A 27,952-nucleotide genomic window follows, 5' to 3' on the forward strand; every position below is an offset into this window, starting at 1 on the left:
AATTTTATGTTTCAATTACATTTTTTCTAATTAATTAGTATTTTATTTTATCTCCATCACAATAACACACTTAAAAAAAATCTTCATTTTTGCTTGTTAAAAAAACACACTTAAAAAATCACTCATACATTTATTTGCAAATTAAAATGAACATTTAAAAACTAAAAACAAAATGACACTAGTAACTTAAAAACATTTCTTTGACCAAAAAGTCAAAATGTTTTCACAAAATAAATAAATAAATAAATGTAAGAACTCTACAACAAAACAAGCAGGAATTTGGGATCGAAACCTCACCACCGCTGCACCAATGGTAGAATGAGTGAAGGAAGTTATCGTCTCTGCGATTCCCACGATCCTTCATCAACAACCAGGCAACTCTCTCTCTCTCTCTCTCTCTCTCTAAACCCTCTTCAATGAATGCATCTTTCTCGTTTAATCATCTGTTTTGTGATATGATGCGGTGTAACATAAGCTATTAGGTTAAAATTGTGTTGTAAATGTATCCAATTACAGCTCATGTGATGTGATCCTTTTGTATCATATGCTTGCAGGTAAAAATGGAGCAGGAGGAGGAGGACCGATTATCGAATCTACCGAAAATCATTCTTCATAACATTCTGTCAAAGCTGCCAAAGAAAGATGCTGCTAGGACAAGTGTTTTGTCCAAATCTTGGGAAGACACATGGTATACTTTTCCTATTTTGTATTTTTCTGATGGTATGTTCATAGGGACATTTCCCCAACCAAGGGAAGGTTTTTTGAGGAAAAGAAAGAATTTCATTGATTATGTCAAGAGAACATTGTTGAGGTTCTATGATAATGGATTGGCTATCAAACAATTTAAGCTTAGCGTCAACAATTTTGAGCTTCATTACATGTCAAAAGATGTTGATCATTGGTTGAAGTTGGCAAGTGAATGTGGTGTTGAATTACTGGAGCTTTGTTTGCCTGATGGTCCCGACCAGGATGAAGAAGGTCGGGGTCAATGTTATGTCTTACCGAAGGGTGTAATTGAAATCAAGTCGCTTACTGAGTTGGTGTTGTTGGGGGGAATTAGAGTTGATACAGCGTTCATGAATCATTCAATTCAATTTTTCTCATTACGAGTATTGTCATTGTGGGCTGTCCTTTCGAGAGATGAACATGCAATTGAGCATCTCATTTCTTGTTGTCCTTTGATTGAACATATAACTTTGAAGTGTTGTTCAGTATTGATCCCTAATGTCGCAACAAATTTTCTACTTGAATCTGACACCTCTGGGGTCATGAAGTCTTTGAGTATGCATGGTCTACTTAAGTTGAAAACAGTTGATGTTCAAGGAATACAGGAGGTTTATATTGATGCCCCGTGTCTTGAGAAATTTTGTTATTGTCCTGGTGATTTTGATGCACCGTTTATGATTGATTTTGATAGGTGCCAAAATTTGAAATATTTAGACTTGCTGTCTTTGAAGAGTAGTATTATCACAGACAAATGGTTTCTTGAACTGTTTTCAAAATTCCCTTTCCTTGAGAGTTTGAAGTTGAACAATTGCAGAATGTTTGAGAGGATTAATATTTCAAGTGTTCAACTTAAGGTGTTGGAGTTATCTAATTGTTCTAACTTGAAGGAGGTCAACATTGACGCTCCAAATCTATTATCGTGTGTATTTTACGGTGGTGGTGGTTCAGAGCCTATTATATCTTTTCTTAGAAGTTCTAGTCAACTAGAAGTCGATTTGCAAATCCCCATTGATTATCTGGGTCTTTGTAACTTGAGGGAATCTCTTCAAAACATTAAACCTCAAAATGTTTTGTCATCTCTGTCTATATTCATCTTTCAGCCAACTGAGGTGAGTATGAATTAGCTGCTTAATTCGTTCATTCATTCTACATAATATTTATTTATTGTATTTGTGTGTACTTACTTTGGATTATGTAGGATGCACTGAACCCATTGGTCTTTCAAGTTTCATCCCCACCACCAAGTATCAAACACTTGCACCTTCGCTCTGTTCCAAAAAATGAGATTTTGTTTTCGTCTGTTGTAAATATCATACTTTCAAGCTGCTGCCCTGCAACTATATCCTTGAGCTTTAATCCTTTTTTTTGCAGCAAAGCATTCATTGAGGTATGTCATCGTCTCCCACGTTCCTTTAATTTCAAATTTCAGCCATGAAATTCTTACATATTATATTGTGATTGTACTATATGACAGAAGGTTAAAAAAAAAAAATATGCTTGGCTTGCCATGTTTTCCTTATGTGGCGAACACTTGATCGTACTAGGAAGATATTCAAAGATTTTTTTTTTTTTTTTCAATTATGTTGATCAATCTTTATTCTAGAATCATTCTTTTGTTCACAACATATCAACCGCCATAATCCTCTCCAATGAAAAAGTACCCTGCTTTAGAGGCTAAACTCTAATGAACTAACAAACTTCTCTAACAACTCTTAACTACGTCTATTGAGTCAGACTCTTGAAATGCACTCAAATTGGTAATTGAAAAGAACGGCTGCCAATGGGGATACCTGCGTTTATACAGTAAGAAACTGAATAATATGTTGCTGGTAATGAAGGTTGTTTCCGGTGTTCATGTATTCAGAAGCAAACTCTAATGAAGGTTCGAGAATGGAAGGTAGATGGGTTAAATGGTATTGATAAATAAATGTAGGTGACCCCACTTAGTGGGATAAGACTTGGTTGTTGTTATTGTTGTTGAAGGGTTGATTGTACTGACACAAAACATATGCTTGGGCACAATGTTGTTTTCCAGAAAATAGGGATGGATGGACTTCTTTGCAAGTGTTTAGTGTCACTGAAAATTGCCTCCCTCTGGGCAAAATTGTGAAGTAGTAGTAATGATGTCCTGTGTGACAAGATGATGGAGCTTTTGGCGCATGGATTATATTGTTGAAGGAACCATTGACTATGCAAACTGGGTGTATTGATTGTTGTTTCGCAAGTCTGGACTTAAGCTTGTTTTTGAGATTGAGATGACAATAGTTCTAGTCTTGTGTAGGTGTCTGTCTTGGTGCAAGGGTGCAAGTGATCAATTTACTTCTGCAGAGTTCGATTGCTATGTTGACAGTCTCCTATAGTATCCCCTAGTTGTATTTTCTGGTTTGGCTTCATTATTACTGCAACTAGAGTCATGTTAGGGGGACATGTGTGTTTTGTTGTATTGAATGGGATGGTGGAGAACTTCAGGTTGAAAAAGGAGGTGTTGTGGGGGAATTTATCAGCTACTGTCTCAGTAATTGCGGGGTATCAAATTTTGATTCATGTGTTTTCTTGGTTATTATGGTTTGGGAGTTCTATAGGGGATTGAAGCATTAGGGTGTTGTTTTGTAACCTGTTTCAAATAGCTTGGAAGCTAATTCCTTTGTGGATGACCTTGATAATGAAGGACCTTGCATTAAGGGATGAAGGATCTATACTCAAGATAGCTTGAAAGCCAACTCCTTCGGTAAACTCGGCGTCCCAGAATACCAAGCAATATTTTCCTTGCTCTGCTTCAAAGACATCGACAGAAGAGTACGCAAAGAGGAGCACAGCGTAGACAACAACAGAACATATGTCTGTTGTATTTTTCATATTAGTCGAAACATAAGTTCTTCTACATTTCTGTTGAATATTTGGCCTCTTGAAATTTGTCAGTCTAAGAGTTTTTTAGAATACAATATCATTTGTGGTCTCTTTACCACCATAGGTTCTTCCACAATCCTGACGAAGGCATAGGGTTGACTGAAATCTTCTGAGACCAAGTTCTGGTCTCTCCACCACCATACTTTGACCCATTTTGAACAAGGGTGACAGGCGTTCTTCGTTTTGACAACAATTTGGTCGCTGCTTCTTTTTTCTTCTAAGATCGTTCCCTGTTTCCTGTTCAGCTTCACTGATTTTGTTGCCATTTCTACCTTTTCTGACACCACTTCTATTTGGACGTGGTTACTCTGACACCACTTCTATTTGGAAGCGGTTACTCACATAATATCCATGCCTATACTACCCTCTGATTCTAGATCAAACTTTTCTTCTAGCCCATCTTTCCTTCCTTCAACAATTTTGTTCAATTGAGTTATATATCTTCAGCAAGAGCATTCATTTTGATATGTCGCTGTCTCCCATAATTATATAATTTCAGAACATTTTTCCTAGATATGGTGATCGTCCTATTCTATTTCATGAAAAAGGGCAACCCGGTGCACTGAAGCTCCCGCATATGCAGGGTCCGGGAAGGGGTCCCACCATTTGGTGTATTGTACGCAGCCTTACCCTGTTTTTACACAAGAGGCTGTTTCCAGGACTTGAACCCGTGACCTTACGGTCACATGACAACAACTTTACCAGTTGCGCCAAGGTTACCCCTCTCCTATTCTATTTCATGGAAAAAGAAAAAATTGTATTGCCGTGTTTTCGTTTTATATATGCCTAAAAAATGTTTACTTTTCATCAATATATAAAATATAATTGTTGAGTGGAGCTTCTAACTCTTCACTATCTATTAATTATCTAAAACTGCAGTTTTTATATGAGACGCTAATGGAAAGAAAGGAGGATGGCTGTTTTTGCGGTTCCAGTGATACTAAGTGTTGGTGGCATGGCTTGAAGGATGTAAAAGTCACGAGCTCAATGAAGATTGATGAGAATGTTGATTTCAAGACCATGTTAGAATTGTTGAGATTTGGAGAAGAAATTAGCTTTACCTTAGAATTTTAAGGTTGTTTTCATCAACTGATAGACATGTTTACTTTGAAGTTTGATGTTACCTTTTAGTATTGCATTCTAAGTCCACATCTTCCCTATTCTGCTGCATAATGACACACCACTTTGTTTTGATATACACTGAAAAATTCTGAACAGTATCAGAGTTAGTACTCTCATTTTGCTCTAATTCCCATCGATGATAATTACAGCTTGTTCTGGCCTAGCAAAGGATGCGAGGTACACAATCTTCTGCAATCTTTATTGATTATAAGGTTACATTAGGAAGATAGTAGATGAGTTACTTTAACAAAAATTGTCATATCATAACTGAATAAATGGAAAATTTTGAGTATTATGAACAAGGACCTAGAGTCGGTTACAATCAGTTTATTTAAGGCTAAGTTTATTTGAGGTTTGAGTGTATGCTTGGATTCCATATGAGTTTGACAAAATTATAATGAGCCACCGTGATTTTACGAGCTACATTTTGAAGCTTTCACATGATCCACTAAATTGGTCCCTAAATTTTAAAAAGTGTCACTTTTTTTTTTTTTTTTTTTTAACTTTACCCTTTTAACCGATACCGGTAATTTTTCACAAATACATGTAAACGAAGCTTCTGAAAGACGGTGTAACAAATAATACAGTACAACCAAGATGTAATTAAATGATTCGAGATTTTAGTTTAATTTTCTTGTAAGTTTAAATGACCAAAAATATTCAAGGCATAAATAGGGCTAAACTTAAGTTTGCGCCCTATGGTAGTTAATGCTGACAACTATAAACCGTTGAAAGTTAAAAATTATCGTATCAAGTAACTTTATTCATTATTTTGGTCAAAAATTTAAATTTTTATACACCGAATAAAAATATTACGTTGTCAGCAAATTACAATCAATCATATGTATGATTTTTTTTATTTTTTTTTTATTTTAGAAATATTTATAATTAAAGTCAAATATTATTAATGTCCTCCCTGTTTTGATTGTAGTGTAGTAATTTTTTTACAACAACTATGTATAGAAATTTAGGCATACAACATTGACAAGTGAGTCAATGAAGAGTACTAAAATCAAACAGACATTAAGTAGCTCCGAGTCAAAATGGGGTCGAAAAAATGGATGGATAAGACAACTAGGGCATCCTAAAAAAAGCCACCCAAACCTAATTCATCTCCAAGTTAATTGATGTGAACTAAAACCACCAAAGCAGAATCAGTTTCCATCCGAAGGTTAGGCCACTGATTAAGATAAGCAATCTTTATGGATCTCCTCATACCACTCAGCTCAGCAAAAAAAAACAGTGCAGCTAGGCAATCTCTCAGCAAAACAATTAAAATCTTTTATATCCCCCAAATTGAGAGAGTCATATTACCTGGATGAGAAAGCGAGAGAGATCTTGTATTGACATCATTCTTGTATCACCATGCATTTCTGAGGAAGATCTCTTGCCTGGTCGAAACTCAAAACTACGTCGTATATTTGCAATTAATTTAAGGATTAATATGTTTTTGGTCCTTACATCTTGAGGGGCTTCAAAGAATAGCCCCTACATTTCAAAAGAAAAAAGTTTTAAAAATCTCCACATTTTCTTCAAATGTATTATTAGTGCATCGCAAGAGTATTAATAGATTTTGCTATAAGATTTTCATTCTTATCTAGAAGCAAATGCGTATATCTCAAGCTTAATTTAATTTTTTTACCAGATCTCATGCTTAATTTAACATTCTTCTTATTATTAAAAAAATATAATTTATTTTTCAAGCATTAGTAACCATAGTAATTTTAAGAAAAATAACTAAATCCGATTTTTAAATCATTTTATAAAAATCAATTTACGAAAAACCGGTTCAAATGAATTAAACTAATTTTAAACTATAAATCATGTTAGTCCTTGAATGTGTAACCAATAGCCACAACATTCCTTCAATGTATCGAAATTTTAAAATAGTCTCTAATTATGTATTTTATTAGTTAAAATAGTCTTTGATATTAAAATGTTTCATTAATATTGTCATATCAGTCTTTCAATATATTCACTTATTATCGTATCAATCCTTACAAGTACTTAATTATTGACATTTTTGTCCTTTTTAAATCAGAAAATATTTTCAAATTTTGATATTTGAGAAGAAAAGAAACAAAAAGAAGAAAAGAAACAAAATGAAAATTTCCTTTCGACGGCCGCGATGACTGTTCACATTTTGATTTTCCCTCTTTACGCAAAAAGAAGGAAAGTGATTTTGATTTCGATTACAAAAGGGTTTATTTAGGGTTTTCAAAAGAGTTTCTTGTGTCTTCACTCTCTCCATTTTCCTTCTAGCTTTTCACTCTCGCCTCACCGCTTCAGTGTTTGCTTCTTCGAAATCACTTTTGTAAGTTTCACTTTTGCATCTTTTCTCTCTCTTTTGTTGATATCATCGGTGATGAACAAACAATGAAGAAGCATCATTGATTTTTTGTTTTCAAGAATCTGATTCTAACTTACTTCCATTTTTGTGTATGCAGTAGAGAAATTATTCAATCCAAACATGAATAATTTATTTAAACCCTAAACCCTAGCTATATCTACTGAAAATTGTTGATTAAATTTTGTTATTAATCTCACTCTTACTCTTATTCTTACTCTTATGCTTGCAGAACAAAAATATGGAGCACGATGAGGACCGATTGTCGAATCTACCAAAACTCATTCTTCATAACATCCTGTCGAGATTGCCAAAGAAAGATGCTGCTAGGACAAGTGTTTTGTCCAATGCTTGGTTAGAAACATGGTATACTTTTCCTATATTGTATTTTTCTGATACTCAAATCACTGGGATGTTTCCTCCATCTGATATAGGGAGAATGTTGTTTCCAGAATCAATGGATGATTTTGTTAGAAAGATAGAAAATTTCATTTATTATGTGAAGAGAAGGTTGTTGAGATTCTACGATAATGGATTGGCTATCAAAATATTTAAGCTTGATGGGAACAATGTTGAGATATGTAGTTACATGTTAAAGGATATTGATCTTTGGTTGAAGTTAGCAACTGAAAGTGGTGTTGAAGGAATACATCTTTATTTGCCTTATGGTCTCGATCAGGATGAATGCTATGTCCTACCCAAGGGTGTAATTGAAGTCAAATCGCTTACTGAGTTAGAGTTGATGGGGGGAATCAGAGTTGATACGGCATTCATGAATCATTCAGTTAAATTTTTCTCACTGAGAGTATTGTCATTGTGGCATGTCATTTCGACAGACGAACATGCAATTGAACATCTCATTTCTTGTTGTCCTTTGATTGAACATATAACTTTGAAGTGTTATTCTGTATTGATTCCTAATGGCGCAACTTTAAAGTCTTTGAGTATGGATGGTCTACTTAAGTTGAAGACGGTTGATGTTCGAGGAATACAAGAGGTTTATATTGATGCCCCGTGTCTTGAGAAATTCTGTTATTGTCCTGGTGATTTTGACGCACCATTTAAGATTGATTTTGATAGGTGCCAAAATTTGAAATATTTAGACTTGTTGTCTTTGAAGAGTGGTATTATCACAGACAAATGGTTTCTTGAACTGTTTTCGAAATTCCCTTTCCTTGAGAGTTTGAAGTTGAACAATTGCAGAATGTTCGAGACGATTAATATTTCAAGTGTTCAACTTAAGGTGTTGGAGTTATCTAATTGTTCTAACTTGAAGGAGGTCAACATTGATGCTCCAAATCTATTATCGTGTGTATATCACAGTGATGGTGATTTGGTGCCTATTATATCTTTTCTAAGAAGTTCTAGTCAACTAAAAGTCCATATGGAGATTCCCATTCATTATCATCATCTTTGTAACTTGAGGGGATTTTTGCAAAACATCAAACCTCAAAATGTTTTGTCATCTCTATCCCTATTCATCTCTCAGCAAATTGTGGTGAGTAATATATTAATTAGCTACTTAATTCGTTAGTTCAATCTTCATAACTACTTAATGTATTTGTGTCTGGATTATGTAGGATGTACTTCACCCGATGGTATTTCAAGTGCCATCCCCTCCACCAAGTATCAAACACTTGCACCTTCACATTGTTCCAAAAGATAAAACTTTGTTTTCATCTATTGTAAATATCTTACTTTCAAGTTGCTGCCCTGCATTTATATCTTTGAGCCCACTTCCTTTTCTTTGCAGCAAAGCATTCATTGAGGTATGTCATTCTCTCCCATGTTTCTTTAATTTCATGTTGTGCTTCCAGCAGTGAAATTCTTACATATTATATTGTGAATCTGTGATTGTACAATATGACAAAAGGTTAAAAAAAAAGCTTGTCATCTATGTTTTCCTTTTATGTCAAACACATATCGGTTCTTTGAGTAAGAATGAATTGCTAAAAACAGGACAAGATTGAGTAAACAAAAGATTGGTCAGTATCTTCCTTTTCTGACGTCGCCTATACTCATGCCATTGCAATCTATGTTTATATACTCACGCCATTGCAATCTATGTTTATATTAATTACCCTATGATTCTACATCCAACTTGTCTTCTTGCTCCAATTTTCCTTCAACTATTTTGTTCAATTTTGAGTTTAATATCTTCAACAGAGCATTCATTGAGGTACCGTATGTCATTGTCTCCCATGTTCATATAGTATTAGACCATGCTTCCAACAATTGGCGATTGTATTATTTAATAGAACCGGTAAAAATTGTATTGCCATGTTTCCATTTTATGTTAGACACATGCACTTATGCTTAAAAGATCTTGCTTTTTATCAATATATAAAACATAATTGTTTTGTGGAGCTTCTAACTCTATTTGTTAATAATCTAAATATGCAGTTTTTATATGAGACGCTAATGGAAAGAAAGGGGGATGACTGCTTTTGCAGTTCTAGTGATACTAAGTGTTGGTGGCATGGCTTGAAGAATGTGAAAGTCATGAGCTCGGTGAAGATTGATGAGAATATTGATTTCAAGACCATGCTAGAACTGTTGCCAACTTATGAAAAAATTAACTTTATGTTAGAATTTTAATGTTGCTGTCATCAACTCATAGACATGTTTTTACTTTGAAGTTTGATTTTACCTCTTAATGCATTTTAAGTGCAGCTCTTCCTTTTATTATTGCATAATGACATGCCATTTGTTTTGATATACATTATGGAAAATGTTGAACAGTATTATAGAGTTAGTACTCTAAATCTGTTCTAATTCCCATCAATGACAATTACAACATGTTCAGGCCTAGCTGCAATCTTTATTGAGTAATTTCAAATTAGGAAGTTAGCCGATGAGTTACTTTGAAAAAAATTGATGTATATGTATAATCGCTCAATCAATGTGTGTATTTTATTTTTCTTGTGAAATATTTACAAATAGGAACAAGTATGCGAGGGTTATCTATTTTCATATGAACTAGTCACAAAAGTTTCCTTTCTTCTTGTATTGACTTGAATATCATGGTTGATGGCTTACTTGCTGATTTTGGTTTATGAGGAAGACCTTTGATTACGCTTAAGTGGTGTTCAACACTCGAGTTGCGATCCGGCAAATACCAAAATGTCAGTGCCACTGGAACCTAATGAAGTTCATCTCCATTCCTTCTCTTGGATGAACTACTGCCTTTACTTAGTTGTAGTTCTTTATTATCTTCCAATGATTGATAAGGTGAAAAATTTCTTAGCGTGAACAATTTTGAGCTTCATTACATGTCAAAAGATGTTGATCATTGGTTGAAGTTAGCAAGTGAAAGTGGTGTTGAAGTACTAGAGCTTTGTTTGCCTGATGGTCCTGACCAGGATGAAGAAGGTGGCGGTGAATGCTATGTCTTACCGAAGGGTGTAATTGAAGTTAAATCACTTAATGAGTTGGTGTTGATGGGGGGGAATTAGGGATGATACAGAGTTAGTACTCTCATTTTGCTCTAATTCCCATCGATGACAATTACAGCATGTACTGGCCTTGCAAAGGATGCGAGGTACACAATCTTCTGCAATCTTTATTGATTATAAGGTTACACTAGGAAGATAGTAGATGAGTTACTTTAACAAAAATTGTCATATCATAACTAAATAAATGGAAAATTTTGAGTATACTGAACAAGGACATAGAGTCAGTTACAATCAGTTTATTTGAGGTTTGAGGGTATGCTTGGGTTCCATGTGAGTTTGACAAAATTATAATGAGCCAACGTGATTTTGCGAGCTACATTTTGAAGCTTTCACATGATCCACTAAATTGGTCCCTAAATTTTAAAAAGTGTCACTTTGGTCTTTTAACTTTACCCTTTTAACCGATACCAGTAGTTTTTAACAAATACATGTAAGCGAAGCTTCTGAAAGACGGTGTAACAAATAATACAATACAACCAAGATGTAATTATATGATTCGAGATTTTAGTTTAATTTTCTTGTGAGTTTAAATGACCAAAAATATTCAGGGCCTAAATTGAAAGCTTTCTTTCTTAAGCTTAAATGACCAAAGATATTCAAGGTGTCTATAATTAAAGTCAAATATTATTAATGATCTCACTTATGATTGTGGTGTAATTTTTTTTCAACAACTATGTATAGAAATTTAGGCAAACAACATTGACAAGTGAGTCATTTAAGAATACTAAAATCAAACAGACATTAAGTAGCTCCAAGTCAAAATGGGGTCGAAAATGGACGGATAAGACAACTAGGGCATGCTAAAAAAGCCACCCAAACCTAACTCATCTTCAAGTTAATTGATGTGAAGACCATTTGAATAGTGGAAGCAAGCAAGCAAAACCATCCCTTCTTTCCTGCTCATTTATGGCCATATAGTCAAAGAATCAAAGCTTGTATGTCTATTATCTTCTCAAAATAGCAAAGTTTGAATGAAATTCATTACGAAATCTCTCATTCATCCCTTCCATTCAACGTTGGGCAGAAGTCAACAACACCTTTGAGTTGACATCTAATGTCCATCCATTTGATTCCTAAACACGTTTTCCTTTGTGGTGAGGGATGACTCAAGACAATTTTCTACTCACGTTGACACTAATATTTGACCAATTAATGAACACTTAAACGAAATGAATTCAAATAAAATAGAATGGAAAAATGCAATATTATTATGTACTTATATCTCTAGGAAAAATCTAAGTTTCGCATAGAATAAAGATAGAGCATAAAATAAGTTTATAAATAGTGACATCATTCACCTTACAAGTTAGATTTGTAATTATGAGTTTGTTTAATAGTGAATTGTAGGTGTACTGACTCGTTAATGTGCTTGCGATTGGGTTCAAGCCATGTTATCAAAAAATTCGATTATGACGCTTTTCAGCTCATACATTTAGTTTGCAATTTAGTTCCGGACACATACGCGAGTCTACTAGATTGTACTACAAGTGGTGTACGGTTGTGTACTCTAGATTAGGATTGTTGGCTTTATACTTTTTAAGGTTATTGTATATCACCTTATGGGTTGATTGTTTTTTGTTACACTGGGTTAAGTTTTTATATATCCTCAGTTTTTGTACTATTTTCTTTTAATCTACTTAAGGTAGTGCAGAAACTTCTGCATCCCATACACAAAAATCTTGGCCAATCTGTGTTAAATCAACCCCACACATGTGGAGGGTCGTAAATGAAATGGTAACTTGGAGGACAACCTTGCAACCCATCTTTAACACATCATGGCATGTGGAGACCACTTGAGAACTCAGCACACATTAAAGAAGAAGACACTTCTCCATCCCAAAACCACCCAATCAATTCAACTAGAACTAGAATTTGGTTGTGGGAGCACATTACGGTAGAATTTGGTTGTTCTTTTCCAGATCTTGGTAATTCACTTACGTAAAATGGTTCATAATGGAACATATAATAAAATGTCATAGGTGTGAAATATCTACTTTTTAAGTTAATTAAATACATTAGGTTTTCGATGAATCTAAAAATAATTTTTTGCTTATAAATATGATTAGGGAGTATTAATTTGTAAGAAAAAAAGTTTATTAATCACGAGCATCCTTGATTCAAGTTTATCTATTCAACTCTTATCTAAGAAAATATCTATTCAACGTTGAACTCCTAAAACTCGCTCCTTTTGCCATATCCATTATCTACTTGAATTCGAAACTTTGCTTAAGGGATTTACATTCAATTCGAAATAGAATGAAAAATGAGTTCCCATATATATGTTGGCCAAAATCCATTTGATTAAAGCTAAACAACAAAGAATGGAAAAGGAAATATAAAGCCATAAATTGAATCTCAAAAGAGTTGATTAGTACATACTGATCAGTAAAATAACAATCACCAAGATGGAAACTTGGTAAAAGAAACAAACAAGGTATCAGTTGTCATGCCCTCCATTGACAAGGTACATACAAATAAGGCTCAACTATACGTCACTCTCTGAACTTTCCAATATATCATCCCTTCCATTCCCAAACATCTAGATATAATGATCAACAAATTCTCATGCAAGCTTCCAAATATCCATGGATGCTTCAAATGACTAGGCTAAAACACACCAATTTACATGATCATCCTAATCATCAATGTAGCATTCAAATCACACCCTTACCCAAAAGAAAAAAATCATTTTTTTTTCATTACCACCATGGTAAACAACACCATTCACAAGCATGCAGATATAAATCATATAATAAATATATAAAAGAAAAAAAAAACATTTACCTAGAGGATACTTCTTTAGTGACCTTGTCAATGTATGATCCTCCATGGCATACAAATCCATAAACTTGTACAAATTAGATAACTCTTTACAAAACCATAGTATAAATATTATGAGTATAAATATTAAGCAAATTATTGCATGATTAAGAAACTAAATTAAGCCATAAAAAAGGCTCAATTTTTTTTAAATCTCTTCTACTGATAAGTTGAGCTAGGAGTGTATATAGCAAGATCAGACCAACCATGATTATCATTCCAACAATTTGAACCACCATTTTGCAAACCAAGAAAGATCTCTGATTCCCCATTTCTACCACCCGGGTTATGACCCAAATCCGTATTCACAACCGGGTCACAGTTCAAATTCTCACCAAATTCACCCATTTTCAAACCCGACCCATTTGAATTCAGACCTTCAAAAAGGTTCCCAAATCGCTCAGTTGATGCAAGAAGTGAACTAAAACTCCCTCCACCAAAATTCCTCTCACCCGGGTCAACATGAATCTGGGTCGGGTCAGTTTCTGAAACTGAAGGTGAAACTTTTGCTGCTGAAGAACTGGTTGTTGATGCTGATGGAGAAGATGAAGATGGTGTTGTTGAACGTTTAGAATTTGAAGAACGTTTTGTAACTTTTCTTGTTCCACCACCAACTGGTATGTTCCTTAAAGCGCCACCTTTAGTCCAATATCTTTTGCAGTTTTTGCAAAAATGGCGTGGTTGTGAGAGATTGTAGTTGTTGTAGTAGCAGAATTTTGTGTTGCTTGATTCACAACGTGGACATTTGAGTTGTTCTTGTTCTGGAAAATTTGGTTTCATGGGTTGAAATGTTGTTTGGTTTTGCATCTTTATGTCACTAAAAGGTAGCAACTTGAAGAACTAGCTTTTGAAAATTGTTATGTAGAAACAAGGAAATTAGGGTTTTGAAATTTTGTTTGATATTTCAATAAAGTTCAAAGCTTTGAGCTTAGTAGGATCCAAAATGAACTTTTGGTGAAAATGGGTTGTTATTTATGTTGGGTTTTGAAGATGTGACAAAAAAAAGAACAAGTGAAGAGAAAAAGTAAAAAGAAGACAAAAAGTTGGGTTATGTTTTTTCTAAGAGAAGTTGAAATAGGTTTTGGACTTATATAGCTCAGTAGCAAAAAAGAAAAATCAGATGAAAATTTCAGAATCAAGAAGCAATTTCTCACCAAGTGTTGCAAGGTCTAAGGATAAGTGCAAAAGATGTAGTAACATTTAAGAGAAGATGGGAGAGATGTATGAATGAAATATGATATTTTGAAGAGGAGGAAGATGGGTTAAGTATAACCACAAGATGAGTCTTCAAAGAGAATCACAATACTGCACTTTCTCTCTGATCACTATTCAGTATTCACACCAGAAGGATTTGACTGGTTTCTGTGTTTCTTCAATTTTAATTGGACAAAATAATTTCACACAAGTGCATGGTCCCATACTCTCATTATACACTTAAATTCATTTAAAATAAAGAATGTGTTTTTAAAATATATTTTAAAAATAAAACAAAGGATGATTAATCATTTGTTAAAGAAACCAAAATTAACAATTTTCCGTTGAAAACACCAATTTTAAAAAATTTACAAGTTGAATTCATAATTTTTTTATTTTCGTTCCTTAATTGATATTTTTTTTTGTGATGATCGAGGTTCGAACACCGAACCTTGTGTATATTATGTATTGTTTATACCAACTCCCGAGGACCCCTAATTGATATTCTAATGACACTATTTAATATTTTTGTATATTAATATGAAAATGACACTAAAAAGTTATAAAAAATTTAAATTAAATGACACTAATTTTTTTTTGTCAATTAGTCTATCGGTTAAAGAAATTCACCTTGAAGGTGAATAAGTAGGGTGTCCAGGTTCGAACTTCATCCCCTACATAAATTATGCATTATCCCTTACCAAGTGAGCTAAGCTCATGGGACATTTTTGTTTAATTTATGTTTGAGTTTATTTTAGCGAAGGTTTAAAAAATTGGAAAATATTAAATTTTGTTAATTTGTTAAATGTGATCTTTAGTCGCAAATACTCCTAACACGGCAAATTCAACCCTGCCAATAGAGCTCAAAACCCATCTTCTATCTTCTACTGCATTTTATCAATAACCTTTTGATTACGAGGAGAAAAGGGTATGAAAATAAGATTGTTTAATCTATTAGTAAATGGAAAATGTTAACAAGTGTCCTAAAGGTATTGTTTAAGCATCTAAAAGTAACAACTTTTGCATTGAAAATTGTACGTTATGACTTTAACAAGTGTTTTGACTTGTATTTTCAAGACATAATTTCCTCTTGTGGGTTCCTTAAACAATGCACATAGGACACTTGTTAGGAAGATCCTTAGTAAATAAAGGTTTACTAAGTTAGTGGCAAGGGACATTGCATAAATGATTTTTTTTTGGTTAAGTGATATGGAGGTTAAAAATTCATCTTTTAATGTTTGGGGTTTGAATTTCTATTTTTATATATATTATATAACGTCTCTACCAACTTAATTAAGTTTTCAGAGACACTCATATGAAATTTTAACCACTAAATTATTTAGAAGAAAAAAAAAAGTTGACAAATAATTATTTTCTTAACAAAAGTGTTCATTCATTTTCTGTTATTTATTCATGGGGTAGCACTTAAATGACATTGAAGTGTCAATGTCATGTGATTACCACCTGACTTCAATATTATGAGTGGCTTTCTTCTCTCTCACAAGATTTTTTTTGTTTTTCTATACACTTTTTACATTAGTAAAATGTTAATTAGTGCTCTCGAAGCACTGGTTAAGGAAACCAAATATAGTATAAATGCAAATATTTCTTTTTTTGTTTCCCTTTTTGGTTAAGGAGTAGACCTTTTACATTATGGTTGATCAATGTCACATAATAAAAACACCTCAATATCATAAAAGTGCTGATTGTGATTCATAAGTGTACGTGCAAAATTATATTATGTTGCAATAAAATAAAGGTATGGAAGTAGTAGGGTACGTGGAAATTCTACAATGGACTTTGGGCGCACACATATTAAAATATGTTTTCTAATAATAAAAAATAAATTGATAATAAAGTGATTTAATAGTTTAAAGAAAAGAGTTGTGATGTATATATTATCAAACACTATATATTTGTGTTTGTGTCTATGTAAGAATACCTCGTAGGGTACAGTAAGAACAAAAATTTCTATTGCAATAAACAAATCAACACTTTTCTATTGCAATAAACAATGTATAATAATAATTTTTTAGATTGTGATCATACTAGGAATGTCTCTGTCAAATTAATCTTCTCAATTAATCCACCAACCACGAAGGACAACTATAGTAATTTAATTTCGACAAAAAAATATAAAATATTATAATAATTTAAAAATCTTATGATCCAACATCATCATAATAATGTTTTCTTTTTCAAAAGGAAAAATAAATAAATACACTACTAGTAATAATTCGGAGGGATTATCAATTTTATGCAAGTATTTATTTCTTTATTTTTTTTCACGTCATTTTGAACATTCATCCATGTTTTGATAATGTTTTCTAACTTTAAATTTATCGTTTTTGATTTGAACTCTTATCTTAAATACACCCTCCGGTCACTATTATAAGCAAAAATCCATTTTTTAGATTCATTCATTAAATGTTGTATGTAACCTAAATATAGACCACATGCAACATTTAATGAATGAACCTAGAAAATGGATTTTTGCTTATAAAAGTGACCGGAGGGTGTATATATTAGACGTCAAAAGAAAAATCATAAATTTGATTCATATAATAATACATATGCAAAACATAGAGATACTAAAATAATATGAATAAGGTGAAGATCAAATTGTTATTCAAAACTAAGTTTAAATGCACTTTAAATACCAAGTTTTTGATCTTGTATTTAACTTTTTAAGTTTTGATCCCTTGTCTCATTTTATTGTAAGTTTTTACGAGGGATTAAATAGGTCTAATAAGCGTTATTATGATCAAAATAAATAATTACATCATCACAAATATGTAACATATGTAAGATTAAAATTTCATATGTAAGATATCTTTAAATTTATTTGTTACTATTTTTTGTGAATTTAACTCGATTGTTAAAGATATCACATAATGGTAAAATTTAACTTGGACCAGTGAAAGTTGGGGCCCAACTTGGACCAATTGAAATCTAACTTTTGATATAATAATATTTTATATAAACGGTTAGGATTAATAGTTCAGTACCTGTTGTACAAGTTGTATGACACCCAAGTCTTATGTAAGACTAGCCACACCTTATCATTTTTGTCATTAATTGAAATACCTAAAATACCCTTGAACTAAACTAAAAACCAATATTTCTTTCTCTTCCTCTCTTATCCTACGAGCAATCCACACCTCCAATTTCATCTTCTTTCCATCACCTCCCTCACCTCCTTCTTCTTTCCATCAAATCCCAATCCCCAATTTTTTCCATCAATTTGATTTCTCAAAGGACCACTTCCTGGCTTCCAGACAAACCCTTTATCACTGATATTTTCGTTTTGTGAACCTTCTGCACTGGTTCGATTTGGTTTCTGGATCATTTTTGGTTCCAGAAGCAATTTTTCAATAAATTTAATAAAAACTTTCAAAAAAATAAATTTAATAAAAATAAAACCAGAACAGAAAAATAAAATTGAAATCAAATCCATCTTTGATTACTCGTTTGCGATACCAGAATTGTTGACCATTGACTTTTGAATTTCGATATATAAATTTGAAGGTAAGTTTTAACTGAAACTGAAATTAATTCCATAAATCAATATAAGTGTGTTAAAGGTGTTGCTTGTAATGTTATTCTTAAATCAATTTTAGCAAGCGAGTGTGTTAAATTTGAAATCATCTTGGATTTTTTTTTTTAGGAAAAATCATCTTGGATTTAACATTCAGAATTGAAGAAGAAATTTCTCTACTCCTTCAATACAGTGTTGGGGTTTGTTAGATCTGAAGGGAAAAAAAAAAAACTTTGTAAATTAAATGAGGAAAGGGGACTGCTAGTGTGTTTTTAGACAATAGAATGTAGGGTATGTTTTGACTGAAAGACAACCTACAATACTAAGTCATTTAAGTGGTCTAAATTGAACCAAAACATATACTGATCCAAACTAAATGGACCCTAGTTTGAATCTCATACATATACATATGTTATGATAAATTTATAACCCTTAATTTAATTGATAAAATAAAAAATAAATAAATACTCTATTATTATTGGTTGGTACTGACATATACTTGACCGACATATGTCTAAGTTTGAGTCAGCTATATCTGACTCGTGGATAAGGTGGTGGGCCATAGTAAAGTGCACGCTGTAGCCTCGCGTGCGAACAAAGCAAAGAGGTAGAATCATTTGTACATGTTTTTAAACAAAGATCACAACCATTGAGTTGTAATAACAAAATCGAATCTGAAACGTTGATCCAAATTCTCTCTTTGCGTTGAGTTACCGTTACTCTAATACGTGGCGGAACCCGGCGAGGGAAAGGAAAGAACACAAACAGTGAGTGGGTAAGTATGACTGACACAGACAGCTACAACACAGTGACAGTGTTTTCGTGGAAATTGTATTTGTCATTTTGTAATCATCATTATTGTGATTGATGACGTGTTTTTCTGCTATTCATTCCTCTCTCTCTCGTGCACATTTCTCATTTGCTACTTGTGTTCACTTCCTTTTGTTTGACTCATTCTTCTCCGGGACATATTTGACGTGCTGCACAATTTTCTTCATATACAATTTTCATATATGTGCGATATCAGCGAGAAATACTTCTTTGGTCACAAACACAAATAAAATATAGTTAAACATATACATAAATTAAAAAAATTAAAAGAGAAAGTAATTGAATAAAGTGATTAAATTCTTTTTCATTTATTTTTCTCCATTTATGTGAGTGTGTCTAAATATTTTTCATTTGTGTTTGTGTTCAAGTAAGACTAACTTTCATATCAACATTTTTTACATTCTATGATCTACTAAACATGGTTAGAAGCGATTCTAACCAAAAGTAATTTGTGTTTAAATACATTAATATAAAGAGTTTAATAATGGTTGTGTGTAAACCGTTAATAAAGAGTTTAATAATGGTTACTCCCTCCGTCCCGGTTTAATTGACCTACTTTGGTTTTTCACACAGATTAAGAAAAGTGTATAAATAAAGGGGAAAGTGGAATATATTGTATTGAGAATGATAAAAGTAGTATTATTTAGTGTTATATTGTATTGGGAATGATGAAAGTTGTATTGAAAATTGAAATGAGTCAGTTATTTTGGGACACTTTTTTTTAGAAAATAGGTCAGTTATTCCGGGACGGAGGGAGTATTTTAAACCGTTAATCCACTATCATTAAACTCTAAAATAAAAGTGAATTCAATTATAAATACATGTGTGAAAATCAATTAGCTTCAAGTAGAATCAATTTTCAAGATCAAATTAATTCTACTTAACAATTTTTTGTCAATAGATCAATATATTTAATCTCCAACTATCAATTAATTTTTACATTTATTGTAAAAAAAATAGATTGATAAATTTTAATGACTTGCTATGCATTTTAATTTTTATATTTTATTGTTTAATCATTTACTATCAATTTTGTCTCTGATATCCTTTCAAAATGACTAATATAAACAAAATTAAATAGAATAGACATTTTTCTTTCAAAAAAAAAATTTGAATAGACATTTTTGAAAATATACATAATCTAATAAATCTATTTAAGAAGGTTCGTATGTACCTTGTCAATAGATATCATGCAGGTTAGTCTCAGCAGAAAAAAAAAATATCCCAACAAAAGAAAAAGGATTAGCAAGGTGACACATTTGCCATTTAAAGGATCGAGTCATGGTTTGAAAACCCTCTAATCCATGTGTTTGCACGAGGATGTGAGAAGAAGCTTCATAGTCAATAGAAGGAGGGTAATTTTAGTATCCGTTTGATTCAGCTTCTACATCCTTCAAAAGAAATTCTGATAGTTTCAAAAGTGAAAACTAGCAATTCCAACATGTTTGGTTCAGCTTTTCAAAATCAATTCTCATCTCCAAAAGCAATTCTGGTTGAAGTTACAATTCCTAGCTTTTGAGTTTACAAGAATCAATTCTCCATTAAATTTTATAGGCTTAAATGCTCAATTGGTCCCTTAACTTGATTTCAAGTATGGGTTTGGTCCCATAAGTAATAAAACATCCGTTTAGGTCCCTTAACTTTATTTAAAGTATCGGTTTTGTCCTTTCTGTTAATTTAATTAAAAAAACGTTAAGTTTAGGGACCAAATTAATACTAATTAAATAAGTGAAGGGACCAAACTAATACTAATTAAATAAGTTAAGGGACTAAAATTTAACGTTTTTTTGAATTAATTATGTTAGAATCAATTCTATCAGAATCAATTCTTTTCGAATCAATTCTTTTCAAAGTTGAACCAAACTTAATCTTGTGAATGAAAGAAAAGTTACTACAATTTGGTCCCTATTACGCAAAGGTGATTTGAAATCTCTATAGACTCATCATTTTTCATGCAACATATTCATCTGAATTTTAATTGATAAAAACAAGTAAATTAAAAGTATATTAATATTTTAATTAGATGAGATTCATCTGAATTTCATGCCAAGACTCTTCAAAAAGAATAATTACAACAACAAATTATTAAATTTTAATGACAAGTATTAACAATTAGTTATTATATTAATATTTACTCATTTCTCATATATAAATAAGAAACCTTCAACTTTTAAACCATTAGCTCAAACAAGTTGAATTATCCAACCAATACAACATATTCTTTAACAACAAAAACAATCAAACATTTTTCCATTAAGTGATGTCAACTTTTAAAAAAGATGCAACACAAAAACTTCTTCGAAGCAGGGTCGGCCCTAAGATTTTTGGTGCTCTTGGCGAAACAATAAATTGTGCCATTTTAATTATTCAAACATTTTTCTTCTTGCTTTTTTGTTGCAAAATATTTATTTATAATCCAAGTTATTTAAAAATATATTTTCAATAAAATTAATCAAAGCGAATTAAAAAGAAACATATTTATATAGCACTAACTACTAAGTAAAAATAATAATTTTGGTGCCCCTAAACCAATGGTGCACTGGGCTGCCGCCCCCGCGCCCGCCTCAGGGCCACCCCTGCTTCGAAGATCAAACATTTCAGTGCTATCGCTCAACTATGCTTAGCTTTAGAGTTTGGATGAGATACAATACATTAATGCCGGTATTCTTTTGGTTACACATTAATGCTGGTATGGTGACACATATATTCTTTAACAAACTCTTTAACAAACATGTTTAAAAAAGATGAGTTACATGTTTGATACTTTGATTGCGTGCTAAAAGATAAATTTGAAAATGATTAATTTGTCAATTTCTTTAGGATTATTATTATAATTTGGCACCTCAGCTGGTTTTAATTTTAAATGAAAAGAGAGTGAGAGTGATGGATCACCTGGCCCCTATTGAATGATAATGAAGGCTAAGGTAAAAATTGTACAGACAGTGTAAATGTACAGTGAAAAACAAGATAGCAAGAAAGTCAAAAAACACAAGACACGGTTATGATCTGATCTGATCTGATGTAGGAAGGAAGGGTGCGTGTGCGTGCAACGTGTGTTTGAAGTGAGAGTAGCAGCGTGAAGCCAGTGTCTTATCCATGTCTTCTCCCCGTCAAACACGCCACTATTTCACTAACACTATCCTATACCTTTACCTCTAGTCCTAGAATCTACTATTTGGTAAACCTAAAAAAAGAGCTTTTAGCTCTTAACTTTTAGCTTATAAGCTCATTTGACAAAAAAAACTCTGTTTGGTAACACTTTAGCTCTGTTTGGTACAACGAGCTTATAGCTTATTTCAGGAGCTTATAAGCTTTATTTCAGGAGCTTATAAGCTATTTTTCAGAAGCTACTTCAAGTAGCTTTTGAGCTTATAGCTTTTAGCTTCTCATTTTTTTCCATATTTACCCTTATTATTCAAAGCAAAAGCTATCAGCTAATTTTACCAAACACTTCAACTAGCTTATCAGCTAAAAGCTATCAGCTATCTTATCAGCTAAAAGCTATCAGCTAGCTTATCAGCTATCATCTAATTTTACCAAACAGAGCCTATGTATGCACGTTTAATCGTTTGTATCCATTTCTAGTATAATAATGTACATGGTGGAAATAAGCTGCGTCGAGCTAAGCTTTGTAAAGTTTGAGTTTGGTCTTCCAAATTTTATGAAGGCCTAAATCTGACATGTGGCCTGTCATAGACTTACTTTTTGCCTGATCATAACCATTTGAAAACCTAATACGTTCGCTAGCCTGTTTAAAAGTTTATTTCATATGAACATCTTTAAATAAGAAATGTGATCTAAGTTTAAATTGACTAGCAAACTAACATATCAATTAGATTAAACTCTCTTTTGATAATCAACATGAGTCTTTAGGGAATTTGACTATATTGTATCATATTTCAATTCCAATTCCAATTTATAATAATACATTTAAATATGCAAAAAATTAATGTATACTAATAAGCTTAAATTACTAAAAAAGTTAACAAATTTTTATTTTAATTTAAAGCACAAAATATAATATAATAATAAATAATATTATTCATATTTACTTAAATAGGCCGACCTAATAAGCCTAAGATGCTTTTTGAATGACATGCGGCCTGACTTTTTAAGCTAAATAGGCTTCTAAAAAAGCATAAGCCTTCTCTATATAGGCCGACCTAATAAGCCTAAGATGCTTTTTGAATGACATGCGGCCTGACTTTTTAAGCTAAATAGGCTTCTAAAAAAGCATAAGCCTTCTCTATTTAAGAAAAAAGTCTGGCCTGACCTGATCTGTCGTAGGCTAGGCTGTAGGCCGGCCTGACCTATTCTCATCCCTAATAATGTAGTCCCTAGTTCTATTAAATAATGGATCTAAAAAATTAAATATTTCTTATAAATAAAATCGGAGAGAATTTTTTTTAACAAAATAAAATCGGAGAGAGTAAAACTAAAACTCATTCTATCCACAAAATTATTAGTGGATAATATACTTTTTTTTTTCATTTTTAACGTGTTTGTTTTATCGGTGAGAAGATTGCATATGTGCGTTTTCTTAAAAATAATGTAGTTTCTTGTGTTCACGGTAGAAAAGGATGTGAAAGTGTGGGAAAATACTTGGGCGGTATTGTGGTTGGTGACATTGGCCAACCACAATGTCACAAGTGGTTTTCTTCTCTCTCGCAAGGATGTTTTGTTTTTTTTACACTTGTGACATTGTAGTTGGTCAATATCATCAATGTCATCAACCACAATGTCACCTAAATACTACCCGAAAGTGTGCTTTTAATAGATAAATGTAGAAGAAAATTCCGTTAAAATCAATTTTAAAGACAAAATCAACTCTATTTAAGTGTAATCAAATACATCCAAATTAATTACACGTTCATCATCAATTATAGCAGCTCTAAACGTGCAAATCAAACATTAGGCTTAATTCCTATGTGAATCATTGTAAAAAATGACAATTAAGTCTTCAACAATAATTCTTAAAAAAAAGTCTTCAACAATAATTAAGAAAAAGTAAAAATTAATTATATTTGAGTCATGTTAACTTGTGCTCTTATGACACATGTTAAAGATTTTAAAATGGTAAGTATTTATTACAAAACATTAATTTTCAATCTCCATAAGAATAAATTGGGACAATTTCTTAGATAAAATTTCCACTTTAGGTTCTTAAACACAAGTTAGCATTTCCCATTATTATACAACCACTTTACGTCAACTTTTTAGCAACTCTCTCCAGTATGTACATTATGTTCTTATTCTCTCTTTTCTTGTTTTCTCTCTATTATTTTTTATCTATAAAAAGAAAGAAAAATGAAGTTGTCACCAAAATTGTATTAAATGAACACTATTCTAAAAAATCTTCTATAAATTATGCATTTTATTTCTTTTTCTTCTTTTTAGCTAACAGATAATGTTGTTCAATTTTAAGCGGATTAAGGTCATCCAATGACAATAGTTATTCAGCTAAATATTAGCAATATTTAGCAACTCTAAAAAAGAACAACAGTATATCAATTTTTTTATTACCAACGGTGCACTAAAAACAAAATATATGTTATGTGTTCATAGCTACAACGATATGTCTACGTAGACTAGTTGTTTGAATTTTTTTTGAAGGAAAGGTTGCTTATAGCATTTCATTAATAATAACTAGTTGTTTGAATTTTAAAGAAGAAAGATGAATGGTTTATTGAAGAAATTATTATTTAGGACATTTTCATTTGTAGGGTTCAAATTGTTTCTTTTTAAAATCGTTGTGAAGTGTCAGGTTATCAATTTTTTTATTATTAGTAACGACGGAATTGTCAATTTTCTTATGGTGGTTCAACTAGACACCAATGCAATGTAGTGTTTGGATTGGCGTTTGACGATATATTCTCGCGTCCCTATGCAAGTTTAATGCGAATTTAAAGAAGTCAAAAATTGTAGATCTCACTAGACGTGTGTTTGTGGAAAATCCATCGATGTTTCAAACACACTATAACTTGTCCTGATTTTTATTACTAAAGGACTAAAATATGGTAACTCTCTTCGAACATTGGTGACCACTATCATTTATCTTAAATCCCACAATTTCGTTCATGCTAATAAAGGCAATCATTTTCCATTATAATAGGAAAATACTCTTTTTTCGAAAGGATTATAGGAACATACTTTTTTTTTTTGAGGAATTATAGGAACATACTTAAACACCACTTTGTCGACCATTATCACCAAACCAATAGGGTAAAAGCATTTCAGCAATATTTATTGGATGATACAAGGATAGAAGATAACTTGCGCAGCAAGTTATCTAGTTAAGCTTAGTTTACAGTTTGTATCCTATATGAGCTAGATCACCATAGCTATTCTACACTAGCATTTCATGTATATATATGCTTGTACTCACTAATATTGAATAATAAGAATAATTTTTCCCTCATTCATAATATGGTATCACGAGACTCTCTCAAGAGAGAGAAGTTTGTTACGATCCTTTTCTTTAACCGTTTCCGCCATGGAAGCTTGAAGCTCAAGCTTCTTCTTTCTCTGATTTCTCATCGTTTTTCGTGTGATTCTTCTTTGTTTCACCGATTATTCTTGCTTCTTGATCTCAATTTCTTCATTGAGACTCTTTCTTCTTGATTTTTGCGTTATTCTTCAATCCTCTGTTTTTGATTCATTTCTGCTTGATTCACCATGGTTCGTTCTCAACAATCCAATCAAGATATTGAATCTCCTTTCTATGTTCACCCTAGCGAAGGTCCTCATTCTGTGGTGATTTCTCCAAAGTTCAATGGTTCCAATTACCTTGCATGGAGTAGATCAATGCAACGTGCTCTTGGCGCGAAGAATAAACTTTCATTCATCAATGGATCTCTCCCTGTTCCTGATGATGATGATCTCAACAAAAATGCTTGGGAAAGGTGTAATCACCTAGTGCAATCTTGGCTCATAGCTTCACTCTCTGATCCAATTGCACAAACAGTTGTTTTTCACAACACTGCTTTTGATGTCTGGCAAGATCTCAAGGAGAGATTTTCAAAGGTTGATCGTATTCGCATTGCAAATCTACGTTCCTCCATTAACAATCTTAAGCAAGGTTCCAAATCTGTGTTGGAATATTTCACTGAATTGAATGCATTATGGGAAGAACTTCATTCTCACCGTCCAATTCCAACTTGCACTTGTCCTCATCAGTGCAGATGTGCTGCTATGAGAGTTAACAAAGAATATAGGATTGAAGATCAAATAATTCAGTTTCTAACTAGTCTCAATGATCAGTTTTCAGTTGTGAAAACTCAAGTGCTCCTACTTGATCCTTTACCTTCACTGAACAAGGTATTTTCTCTTGTTGTTCAGGAGGAGAGTAACAATGTGTATACTCCTTCTCTTCCTTCTCTAGAAGAAGGTTTTGTACTTGTGAATGCTTCAGATACTAGAAGACCCCAAGGGCGTGGAAGGGGATCTTCTAACAAATCTTCTGGCAGATATTGCAGCTTATGCAATAGATATAATCATACTATTGAGTATTGCTATCTGAAGCATGGTTTTCCTAACAAACCTAATCCACAAGTCAATATGAATTCTCAGGCTTCTATGAATTCTCAAGCTAATGCTTCTTCAGCTGAATCTTCTGATGCAAGCAATGTATCTGGTAGTATTGGTTTGGCTCAGGAGAAGATTGATCAGCTTGTGTTGCTTCTTCAACAAGCAAATTTGGTTTCCTCAGTATCTAACCCTTCCCCTGGCCCCACTACTAACCATATAAGTGTCTCTCCCAATATCACTTCTGGTTATTCTGCTTCATCTTCATCTGCAGGTATAACCATTGTTAATTCATGTTCTTCAGTTTCCAATTCCTTTTGGATTCTTGACTCTGGTGCAAATGAACATATATGCACTACTTTATCTTTGTTTACTTCTATACATTCCATTCCACCTGTTTATGTCAATTTACCTAATGGTTCTTCTGTTTAATCAAGCTGGTACTATTGTTTTTAGTCCTCAATTTTACTTGACCAATGTGCTTTATTCTCCCACATTCAAATTGAATCTCATGTCTGTTGCTAAAGTGTGTCAAAGTTTATCTTGTGTTTTTCATTTCTCTGATAATCAGTGTCTTATACAGGACATGAAATCATTGAAGATGATTGGTTTGGCTAGTCAACAAGATGGACTATACAAGTTTCATGTTTCCAATTTAGCTTCTTTTGATTCAGTTTCTAGCAAAATAAATGTACCTTGTACTTCTATTTCTTCTGTTACTTGTAATTCAAGTATTTCTATTCCTGTTCAAGCCTTATGGCACTTTAGATTGGGTCATTTATCCCATCAAAGATTAAATAAAATGTCATCTTTGTATCCTGCTATTACCAATGATAATAAAGTTATCTGTGACATTTGTCATTTTGCTAAACAAAAACATATACCTTTTCATACTAGTTTATCTCATGCATCTTCTAATTTTGAACTTCTTCATCTTGATATTTGGGGACCCTTATCTGTTTCTTCTATACATGGTCATAGATACTTCTTAACTATTGTTGATGACCATAGTAGGTTCCTTTGGGTCATTTTACTCAAAACTAAAGCTGAAGTTGCTCTTCATGTTCAATCTTTTATCACCATGATCCAAAACCAATTTCATGTCACCCCTAAGTTTGTTAGGTCTGACAATGGTCCTGAGTTTATGCTCTCCACTTTTTATGCCTCTCATGGTATAATCCATCAAAAATCTTGTGTTGAGACTCCCTAACAAAATGCTAGAGTGGAGAGAAAACATCAACACATCCTTAATGTTGGTAGGGCTCTTCTTTTCCAATCCAAATTACCTTCCTCATATTGGTCTTATGCTATCTTGCATGCTGTTTTCCTCATCAATAGAATAACCACTCCTGTCCTTAAAAATCAATCCCCATTTTAGGTTTTATACAATAAACTTCCTGATGTTACTACCTTTAAGGTGTTTGGTTGTTTATGCTATGCTTCATCCTTGCAAGCTCATAGAACTAAACTTCAATCCAGATCAAGAAA

The 27,952-nt window shown here is 32.5% G+C and overlaps 3 protein-coding genes across 6 annotated transcripts; 2 read left to right on the forward strand and 1 right to left on the reverse strand.

Annotated features, from left to right (window-relative positions):
• Positions 1-269: 269 nt before the first annotated feature.
• LOC146897007 (uncharacterized) lies at positions 270-4,882 on the forward strand. Its single transcript, XM_085739263.1, has 4 exons — positions 270-374; positions 555-1,835; positions 1,925-2,113; positions 4,513-4,882. Exons 2-4 carry the CDS (start codon positions 561-563, stop codon positions 4,705-4,707), a joined length of 1,659 nt encoding a protein of 552 aa, XP_085595389.1. The 5' UTR covers positions 270-374; positions 555-560; the 3' UTR covers positions 4,708-4,882.
• Positions 4,799-10,025, forward strand: LOC146897008 (FBD-associated F-box protein At4g10400-like). 4 transcript variants are annotated; one of them, XM_085739267.1, is made up of 5 exons: positions 4,799-4,932; positions 7,335-7,468; positions 7,555-8,600; positions 8,683-8,871; positions 9,506-10,025. In XM_085739267.1, the coding sequence occupies exons 3-5, from the start codon at positions 7,560-7,562 to the stop codon at positions 9,698-9,700; spliced, it is 1,425 nt and encodes a 474-aa protein (XP_085595393.1). In that variant the 5' UTR covers positions 4,799-4,932; positions 7,335-7,468; positions 7,555-7,559; the 3' UTR covers positions 9,701-10,025. The 4 variants fall into 4 exon arrangements, with proteins under 4 accessions (XP_085595393.1, XP_085595391.1, XP_085595390.1 ...); XM_085739266.1 differs by lacking the exon at positions 4,799-4,932 and adding an exon at positions 6,902-7,069; XM_085739265.1 differs by having other exon boundaries at positions 7,335-8,600.
• Positions 10,026-13,336: 3,311 nt separating this feature from the next.
• Positions 13,337-14,350, reverse strand: LOC146897009 (dof zinc finger protein DOF1.7-like). Its single transcript, XM_085739269.1, has one exon. The coding sequence runs from the start codon at positions 14,182-14,184 to the stop codon at positions 13,537-13,539; it is 648 nt and encodes a 215-aa protein (XP_085595395.1). The 5' UTR covers positions 14,185-14,350; the 3' UTR covers positions 13,337-13,536.
• Positions 14,351-27,952: the final 13,602 nt, after the last annotated feature.

This window comes from Medicago sativa, chromosome 8 (genome assembly GCF_051527215.1).
Source record: "Medicago sativa cultivar Bolivia chromosome 8, Bolivia_mono, whole genome shotgun sequence".
Taxonomy (NCBI): domain Eukaryota; kingdom Viridiplantae; phylum Streptophyta; class Magnoliopsida; order Fabales; family Fabaceae; genus Medicago; species Medicago sativa.

Excerpts from the sequence above, each read along its gene's own strand:
- LOC146897007 (XM_085739263.1), top strand. The coding sequence starts at position 561 with ATGGAGCAGGAGGAGGAGGACCGATTATCGAATCTACCGAAAATCATT. Across the intron at positions 1,836-1,924 it reads TCATCTTTCAGCCAACTGAG|GATGCACTGAACCCATTGGT; the intron begins GTGAGTATGAAT and ends TGGATTATGTAG. Across the intron at positions 2,114-4,512 it reads GCAGCAAAGCATTCATTGAG|TTTTTATATGAGACGCTAAT; the intron begins GTATGTCATCGT and ends CTAAAACTGCAG.
- LOC146897008 (XM_085739265.1), top strand. The coding sequence starts at position 7,344 with ATGGAGCACGATGAGGACCGATTGTCGAATCTACCAAAACTCATTCTT. Across the intron at positions 8,601-8,682 it reads TCATCTCTCAGCAAATTGTG|GATGTACTTCACCCGATGGT; the intron begins GTGAGTAATATA and ends TGGATTATGTAG. Across the intron at positions 8,872-9,505 it reads GCAGCAAAGCATTCATTGAG|TTTTTATATGAGACGCTAAT; the intron begins GTATGTCATTCT and ends CTAAATATGCAG.
- LOC146897009 (XM_085739269.1), bottom strand. The coding sequence starts at position 14,184 with ATGCAAAACCAAACAACATTTCAACCCATGAAACCAAATTTTCCAGAA.